This window comes from Trachypithecus francoisi, unplaced genomic scaffold (genome assembly GCF_009764315.1).
Source record: "Trachypithecus francoisi isolate TF-2019V2 unplaced genomic scaffold, Tfra_2.0 Lachesis_group13, whole genome shotgun sequence".
NCBI lineage: Eukaryota > Metazoa > Chordata > Mammalia > Primates > Cercopithecidae > Trachypithecus > Trachypithecus francoisi.
In genome coordinates this window covers 72,764,869-72,774,762 of record NW_022681458.1, presented here as the reverse complement: position 1 = coordinate 72,774,762, position 9,894 = coordinate 72,764,869, and the positions used below count along the sequence as shown (strand labels likewise).

General features: G+C 38.4%; 1 protein-coding gene across 9 annotated transcripts in view; it reads right to left on the bottom strand.

The window, feature by feature from the left end:
• FASTKD1 (FAST kinase domains 1) overlaps positions 1-9,894 on the bottom strand; it is a 72,101-nt gene that overhangs the window by 18,333 nt on the left and 43,874 nt on the right. For all 9 annotated transcript variants that reach the window (XM_033231202.1, XM_033231207.1, XM_033231208.1 and 6 more), the window contains 3 exons: positions 5,079-5,217; positions 4,314-4,428; positions 3,574-3,671 (listed from right to left, as the gene is read on the bottom strand). In XM_033231202.1, coding sequence (XP_033087093.1) covers positions 3,576-3,671; positions 4,314-4,428; positions 5,079-5,217 — 350 coding nt within the window. In that variant the 3' untranslated portion in view covers positions 3,574-3,575. The remainder of the gene's footprint in view (positions 1-3,573; positions 3,672-4,313; positions 4,429-5,078; positions 5,218-9,894) is intronic.

The following is a 9,894-nucleotide window of genomic DNA, read 5'->3' as shown; positions in this document are numbered from 1 at the left end:
GGGTCAGTGGGTGATGTGGAGGAGGATGTATATTCACTGGTTTAAATTTTGGCTACACTCTGTGAAAGGACTACCTATTTGCTAAATTTCTGATAGCAAGGAAGGTGACTGTATTATTTCATTTTCTGGGATGTGATATTCTCCATTCACTGTTTCTTCTTAGTGCATATAGTAAGTTGACTCCTCAGTCTGCTCATAACCATCACATTCAATCTATGCAAGTCCATCAATTAATCATCACTTTTAGCCACACACCAACTTATGAGTCTCACATAGCTTTCATAGACATGTATTTGACTTCCATCCTTACCCATATTATTTTCTGAAAAACCTGACTTGGGACTAATTTGGAATGTTCATGATTATTTGTCAAAGAGTTGCATAAAGAACAGATCTAAGTGTCCATACACCTTTTTTTTCTCTACCATAAATATGGAAATATATTTAACAGAAACAAGTTTTATTTTGGGTATTTAAAGTAGAATCCTGATTACTTTTCTTTTTTTTTTTTTTTTTGAGACGGAGTCTCGCTCTGTCGCCCGGGCTGGAGTGCAGTGGCCGGATCTCAGCTCACTGCAAGCTCCGCCTCCCGGGTTTACGCCATTCTCCTGCCTCAGCCTCCCGAGTAGCTGGGACTACAGGCGCCCGCCACCTCGCCCAGCTAGTTTTTTCTATTTTTCAGTAGAGACGGGGTTTCACCATGTTAGCCAGGATGGTCTCGATCTCCTGACCTCGTGATCCACCCGTCTCGGCCTCCCAAAGTGCTGGGATTACAGGCTTGAGCCACCACGCCGGGCCAAATCCTGATTACTTTTCTATATTGAAAAATACTTTTCTTAATTATAGCATGAATACAGAATCAAGAAATTCCCAAAGTGGAAAATCCTACAGGTTCTTCAACAAACAAACTGTTAGGAAGAGAAAGGGGCACTTATACAGACTCAAAAGGGTGAAGAAGAGGGGGCCACAGGGATTATGGTGTCCAGAAATGTACATCTGGGTGTTAAAACTGTAAGAAGTACTTACTATAAAATCAGGATTGAGGTTACTTTTGGAAAGAGAATGCCAATCTATAGATGTAAAATTAAGTTTTAAAATAATGCTTCTTGCAGGGTTTGAGGATGATGATGTTCTGGAATCTGATATGGGTGATAGTTGCACAAATATACTAAAAACCACTGAATTATACACTTTTAAAGGGTGAATTTTATAGTATGGGAATTATATCTCAATGAAAAAATGCTTTTGTTTATAACAATCTAAGTTATATAGATAGAAAAATCATCAATCAAAAATATAAGAGTATCTATATAAAGAAAACCATTTGAATCAGATAGCCTAGAGCAAGGGTCCCCAAATGGGCCACACAGCAAGAGGCGAGCGGTGGGCAGGCGAGTGAGCATTACCACTTGAGCTCCACCTCCTGTCAGATCAGCAGCTATGTTAGATTCTCAAAGAGGGATGAACCCTATTGTGAACTGTACATGCAAGGGAACTAAGCTGCATGCTCCTTATGAGAATCTAACTAATGCCTGATGATCTGAGGTGGAACAGTTTCATCCTGAAACCATACCATCCCCCAACTGCTGTCCATGGAAAAACTGTCTTCTGCAAAAATGGTCCCTGAGGCCAAAAAGGTTGGGGACTGCTGGCCTAGAGAGAGTAGGAGATGTGACAGGTAAAAAATTAGATCATGTGTAACAACTAGTGAAAGTATACCAGGGTTATTCAATCAAGATTTCCATGTACCTCAAGTATATAATGACTAAATTTTTAATTATTTATATCCAAAGGAAACCCTTTATAACCCTCATAAGCCTAATCATTTTATTCTAAAATTGCATAGTCAAATATTTTAACCTATTCAAGGGTTTAGTTCTTGTTATCACTTGCTTGAGAAATAGAACACATTTCATAGAAATTAAACACTCTGAATTTAGCATTTCCACTAATTATAGTATGAGGATATTCAGAAAGAGGAAGAGATAATGAGACATCTTTCACTTACTATTCTGATTTTGTTCTTCATAAAACGTTTTGTGAAGTTAATATTCCACAAAATCATTCAGTATTAGAGTTCAAATCATGCAGTAATTGGATATTTTAAACATGTACTTCAACTAAGCCTAAGCCAAATATCATTGAATCAAATTACATGCAAGACACATATTTTAAAGCTATGCTTATGATAGAAGGCGCTCCAGCTACCAACTTATTTTGAGATAGTGTGAATTGAGAGAGTCATGGAGTCAGAAGATAGCCACGTTTCAGATGGTCAATTACCTCCACCACCACCAGGTGGCCTAAGTGAGGGTAGTTAGGCTGTGGCTTGCTGAACACAAAACATCACTCTTAGAGAAGGGTTGGGGATTTATATCACATAGTAGGCCCTTAGTAACCATTTTATCCAATCAATGTGTTGTAAGGCAAGGAAAAGCCATTATTCCCTCAACATGTGTAGGATTACACCAGGTCAAGATTGGTCCACTGAGCTACTACCCCATTTCTTTGCTTCCATTTAGGAGAAAACGTATCTCCTCTCATTTTCTCTTGAACCAGTCAGGCTTTCACATGCGCCACTTCAAAACAACTATTTTCAAAGTACGAATGATTTTCATATTGCTAAATTTAATAACCATTTCCCATTTCTCATCTTTCCTGACCTTTCAGCAGCATCTGATACAACTACTCACCTCCTCCTTGAAATGCTTTATCCACTTGGCTTCTAGAAGTATTACTACCTTCCTTTCTCCTACCTCATTGGCCATCCCTGCTCAGTCTCCTTTCCTAATTCCTCCTCTTCCTCTTAATCTTTTAATGTTGGAGCACCTGAAAACTCAGTCCTCAGACCTCTCCTCCATTCACACTCTTCTCTAATCTCATTTAAAAGACATCACAAACTCAACATATCTAAAGCAAACTTGTGATCAACCCTCACCACATGCCCCCCATCTTGCTCTTCCTGTAGACTCCCCCATCTTAGTTAATGCTAATGACATCCTCTGAGTTGCTTAGGACAAAAACTTAGATTTATCCTTGACTCCTATTTCTCTCATACCTTATATCCAATCAGCGAGCAAATTCTGTTGCCTTTACCTTCAAAATATATCCAAAAAATCTGACTACTTCTCATTACCTCCGCTGCTACCATGCTCTCCAAGTCACCATCCATTCTTGCCTGGATTATTGCAATGACCTCATAGTTTTCTTTCTTACACATTTGCCTCATCATAGTCTTTTCTTATCTCAACAAGGTAGCCAAAGTAATGCAATTAAAATGTGAGTTCATATCATTCCTTGCTTGAAACCCTCCAATGGCTTCTCATCTCACTCAGAGTAGCCAAGAGGTTGTATTTGACTCTGTTATCTCTTACCTTTTCTCTTATACACTCCCATCCCACTCCCCACTTGTTCTGCTCCAGCCACACTGGATCCTTTGTTATTCTGAAACATGCCAGGTATGTTCCCACCTTAGGACATTTGTACCTATTATTTTTTTTATTGAGACAGGCCACTTAATTAAAATAAGTCCAAATGTGACAAATGGTAACATTCATTTTAAATAAAACCTACAGTCATGACTTGACTTCTCCAAATATACGTTCTCTCAGGTAGTCCATCCGAGCATCCTTTGTTGACAGTGCCATAGAGTTCCATTCGAACTGAGAAATCTGTAAAATAAGTACTGTAGTTTGAATGAAAGTTTTAAAGCAACAACAAAAAACATTGAGGAAGACATATAAGCACTACTGATCAAAGCTGTAGGAATCCTACAAAATTAGTTTATGTAAGGATAGCCTGTGAACCCTTATTGGAGGTCAAGTGGGTCCTTCTGACATTGCATAGAAGACTTTTTTCTGCTCCTTTCATCCTCCTTTTCCTACAATGCCAATGATGGACATTTTTTCCTACATAGTCTTCTATATTCATACACTAGTTGTTTCCTCTGATAACTCTATCTCTACAGTGCCTCTCTCTTTTATAAGATATAGAAATCATAAGATATAGATATTCTAAAGACAATAAAATAAATGACAACTTTTATTTATTTTTATGAGACAGGGTCTTGCTCTGTCACCCAGTGGGACAATCACGGCTCACTGCAGCCTCAATCTCCTAAGATCAAGCAATCCTCCCACCTCAGCCACCCAAGTAGCCACAGGGATGGGCTATTGCACCTGGCCTGTTTGAGGGATACATTTTACAAAACATATTTTAAAAGGTAATTCTGGAACTTTCACATGAAAAGGAAGCACATGTACAGCTAGTGTCTCTGGGCTTTTTAGAGGCTGAATTATATGAGTATTTCATACCTGAATTACACGATACCCCAGAATTTCCAAATGTCGTTTTTTCATAGCAGATTTTCCTTTCATGTGAGGGATATTTCTACAAAATGATTTTGAATCCAAAAATTCCAAAGCAATCCTACATAAGATAAAAAATATTTACTTCTAAAATCAAAATAAGAAACTGAATAATTACAAGCTTTTCAGAAACAAGACTGAATCTTTATAAACTAACAAAAGCCAATGAATATAAATGAGTATATCCAGTTATGTTTCTACTAAGAAATTAGTAATTAATGACAAACCTATTTAGTTACACAAAATAATTGTAAATATCTGTCTGCTTTCATCCATTTTTTTTTGTCCAATATATATTTACTCACGCCTACTATACATAAGCCACTGTGAGGGGTACAAAGATGAAGTGACACAGCTTATAGTCTAACAGAGAACACATGATGTATAGTAAGTTACTGTAATGCAGTGTAGGAAGTGGCTAAGTGCTATGAGAAAAGTAGAGAGGTATGGGAGCACAAAAGAAGATACTATTTTACTTCTAGTTGAGGACAATTCTTTTAGTACTTTAATTAGGGAGATTGCTAGGCTTTGGACAGAAGAAAGCAGAACATTAAAGCAGAAGGGACAGAAAAAGCAAAGTTACAAAGGTGGAATGCATGACATACAGGGAACAGATTCCACTACCTTCAATCTTTGATCATTGACTTCAGTATAGTACTCCAAATTTAACATTTAGATATTAATACAATCTAAAACTAAGAGACAAATTACCTTTCAGCCCCTGGTGGCAGCCTTGATCCAACTATTTCAGTATTTGATTCCCAGGGCATTTCTGGTAGCTGTCCCCATGCTATATTATGGCTTCCATATGGAAGAGGTTTTTTTCTTTTATCCAAGATACACTCAAAATCTTAAGGAAGCATAGAAACTGGCAGTATGAATTAGGTAAAGTCTTACAGATAAAAGTTTTAAGACATATTTGAAATATACATGCATATATTTGTACACAAACACACTCACAAAAGAATGATGAACCTCTCAAATTATCCAAGTAATTTTTATAAGATCTGGTCCAATGGCACCTCTCTTTGGAAATCAATCAATAAAAAATCAACCAGAAGAATTACAAAGCAATATTAAGTACCAGGATACATTTAGCACTGGGCTAGGCCAAATCACATTAAAGAGTTTTAATCTCTTTAAGGCTCTTGGTTACATTTGGAGGAAGCTAAACCAACTCATCTGAAAATTAATAAAGAAAAAGATTCAAGCATTTATCCTGTCTTTCCTACATGAATTGTACGTACGGGTAACTAAAGAGTTGATATGGGAAAGTCCTTTTTAGACAAATTCCAGCTAATAAATGTAGAAGGCATGATAGATGTAGAATATCGCTACTTTACCACCCCTCTGAATGATGGATTTAGGCAATGAGTGATCATTAATAACTGCTAAAATCAGCAGGTGAAAAGCTGACAGGGGAACTTTCTGTTGAATGAATCAGCTGACAACATACAAACCCACTAATGAGTCTTAATATATAAAAGACAACCAGGCCAGGCACAGTGGCTCACACCTGTAATCCCAGCATTTTGGGAGGCCAAGGCAGGCAGAGTGCTTGAGCTCAGGAGTTCCAGACCAGCCTGGGTAACATGGCAAAACCCAGTCTCTACAAAAAATTTAAAAAATAAGCCAGGTGTAGTGGCAGCTAGTCAGACTGAGGAGGCTGAGGTGGGAGGATCCCTTGAACCTAGGATGTCAAGGCTGCAGTGAGCCGTGCTTATGCCACTGCACCTCAGCCTGGGCAACAGAGCCAGACTCTGTCTCCCCCCCAAAAAAAAAGAAAAGAAAGAAAAAGAAAAAGAAACTAGCCTTGTGTGCCTCCTGATAGGGAGAAATAAGAAGTACAAACCACTTACGAAGTTTTTGGCCAAAAAGAAAAACCTAAAAAAAACCCTAAAATCTAATCAAGTCTCTAGATATCACTAATGGTTTACAGCAAACCCAGGTTTACGGTAAAAACATTAAAAACTGTTAGATGACATATTAAATGTTATCACAGAGTTGCAATTAGAAAAGTTTGAGGCCGGGCGCGGTGGCTCAAGCCTGTAATCCCAGCACTTTGGGAGGCCGAGACGGGCGGATCACGAGGTCAGGAGATCGAGACCATCCTGGCTAACATGGTGAAACCCCATCTCTACTAAAAATACAAAAAACTAGCCGGGCGAGGTGGTGGGCGCCTGTAGTCCCAGCTACTCGGGAGGCTGAGGCAGGAGAATGGCCTAAACCCAGGAGGCGGAGCTTGCAGTGAGCTGAGATCCAGCCGCTGCACTCCAGCCTGGGCGACAGAGCAAGACTCCATCTCAAAAAAAAAAAAAAAAAAAGAAAAGAAAAGTTTGAAATGTGAAAAAAAAAAAAAACTCATTCTCAATTAAATTTTAAGTTAAAAAAAGGAGAAGTAGGAAAGGAAAGGTTGAACCAAAAACTGCAAACCAACCAAGTGGAATTTTAAGATCCCAATTTGAACAAATAAACTGTAAAATAAACATAAAAGACACTTAAAACAGGAAAAGCAAAGGTATAGGGGTGGAGTGCATGAGACGTATGAGGAATAGATTCCACTATCTTCAGTCCTTCATCACTGAGTTCATTATAGTACACCAAATCTAACATTTTGATAAAATGTTAAATTTTATCTAAAATTTCCCATATCTCTCTACTTATGTTAAATTTCCCATAATTCTACTACCTTCAATCCTTGATCATTGAGTTCATTATAGTATGCCAAATCTAACATTTCGATAAAATGTTAAATTTTATCTAAAATTTCCCATCTCTCTCTACTTATGTTAAATTTCACATACTGCTCTACATTTCTTAAAAAATATTAAATTATTATTAATGGTTATAGGATGATAAAGATGATATTATGTTTTAAAAGTCATTCTTATCTTTTAGATATACATTCTGAAATGATGTCTGTGATTTGAAAAGAACCAGATGGAACTCTGGTGAAAAACTAAGGCACTGAACCATCTTTAAGTTAATTATGAAACATGAAATATATAGCTTTCTCATTAAGAGAATGAATTCTAGAGCCAGAATGCCAAGCTCAAATCCTGGCTCTGTCATTTGCCAGGTATATAACCTTGGGCAATCAATAATGTTTGTGAGCTTCAGTCTCCTCATCTGTAAATAATTTACATACTTCATAGGGATATAATTTTACTATATGCATACACACACACAAGTATTTATAAAGTACTTAAAACAGTGTCTAACACATAATAAGCAATATATAAAGATATATCTGTAATTGTTGTTATTTGAAATTACAGCATTGTTTGACAGATGGACATACCAGCAAAAAAATCTTACAGATCGATCAAATCATAGCATACTCAACGAAATATGCAGTAACTAAAAAAGATGTTGTAGGGCCGGGCGCGGTGGCTCAAGCCTGTAATCCCAGCACTTTGGGAGGCCGAGACGGGCGGATCACGAGGTCAGGAGATCGAGACCATCCTGGCTAATACGGTGAAACCCCGTCTCTACTAAAATATACAAAAAACTAGCCGGGCGAGGTGGCGGGCGCCTGTAGTCCCAGCTACTCGGGAGGCTGAGGCAGGAGAATGGCGCAAACCTGGGAGGCGGAGCTTGCAGTGAGCTGAGATCCAGCCACTGCACTCCAGCCGGGCGACAGAGCGAGACTCCGTCTCAAAAAAAAAAAAAAAAAAAAAAAAAGATGTTGTAAAAGCATATCTGTTGGCATAGAAAAATATTCACAACATATAAAGGTATAAACTTCTATGAACTGAATGTGTCCCCCAAAATTCATATGTTGAAACATAATCATCAATGTGTTAAAAATAATAGTGGGACCTTAGGCCAGGCGTGGTATCTCACACCTGTTATCCTAGCATTTTGGGAGGCAGAGGCAGGAGGACTGCTTGAGCTCAGGAGTTTAAGACCAGCCTGTGCAACATGGTGAAACCCCATCTCTATAAAAAAATACAAGAATTAGCCTGGTGTCGTGGTGTGTGCCTGTAGACCCAGCTACTCAGGAGGCTGAGGTGGGAGAATCACTTGAGCTCTGGAAGCAGAGGATGCAATGCACTGTGATCATGCCACTGCACTCCTGCACTGCACTCCAACCTGGGTGACAGAACAAGACCCTTTTTCAAAAAAAAAAAAGAGGCAGCACCTTTAGGAGATGATTAAGTCATGAGGGCAGAGCCCTCATTAATGAGATTAGTAACCCTATAAATGAGCATCCTTTGCCTTCCTGTCCCTTCTGCCATGGGAGGACACAGCATTGAAAGAACCATCTTGGAAGCAGAGGCCAGGTCCTCACTAGATACCAAACCTGTTGGTATCTCGAGCTTGGAATTCCTAGCCTCCAGAATTTGTTGTTTATAAATTAACCAGTCTCAGGTATTTTGTTGTAACAGCAGAAAAGGACTAAAACACAAACACTACAGAAGAAAACCATTTTTGTCTTTTTCTTCTTTAAGTTAGGAAAACAGACACTAAAAGCAAACGATGGCTATATCATGGGTAATTTTTCTTTTTTGTTATCTTCCTTTTCTAGTTTTTCTATGCTAAGCATGTCTTGTGTAATTTTTTTAAGAGATGGGGTTATGTTCATATTGTTCTGAAGAAAAAAAGAACAATTTTAAAAAGAGATGGCGTCTCACTATATTGCCCAGGCTGGTATCAAACTTCTGGGCTCAAGTGATCCTCCTACCTCTGTCTCTCAAAGTAGCTAGGATTACAGGCTTGCACTACCATGCCCAGCTTCAATGTTTGTTTCTTGTTTTGTTTTGTTTTTGTTTTAGAGATACAGTCTTGCTCTGTCACTCAGGCTAGAGTGCAGTAGAGTGACTGTAACTCACTGTAGACTCCAATTCCTGGGTTCAAGAGATCCTCCCACCTCAGCCTCCGAATGGGACTACAGGGGCATGCCACCATGCCTGCTAATTATTTATTTATTTATTTAGAGACAGGGTCTCACTGTATTGCCCAGGCTGGTCTCAAACTCCTGAGCAATGGGACTAGAAGGGCATACCACCATGCCTGTTATTTATTTTATTTATGTATGTATGTATTTATTTAGAGATAGGGTTTCAATATATTGCCCAGGCTGGTCTCAAACTCCTGAGCTCAAGCCATCCTTCCACCTTAGCCTCCCAAAGTGCTGAGACTATGTGTATGAGCATGAGCCACTGTGCCCAGCCAATTTATGGATTTTTGTCACTCATACCCAACTCAATCCTGATTAATATAAAATCAAAGGAAACTTGTGTTTTGTAATACAAGATGAGAGTATTAATGTTTATCTAGTTCACCTTCCTGCCCAGTATAAAAATCACACACATCTATCATCTGAATATTCAGCCTCTGCCTCAACATTACTTCTTCAGAAAGCAGCCAATAATTCTCCTTATACCAAGTTAAATCTGCTTTCTTTCATTTTTACCATTTTGTTCATCTGTGAGATAGAGATACCTAGTTCTCTACTTAACAATCCTTCAAACATTTTAAAAGATTATGGTCCCCATAAGACTTCTATTTTTCAGACTAAACA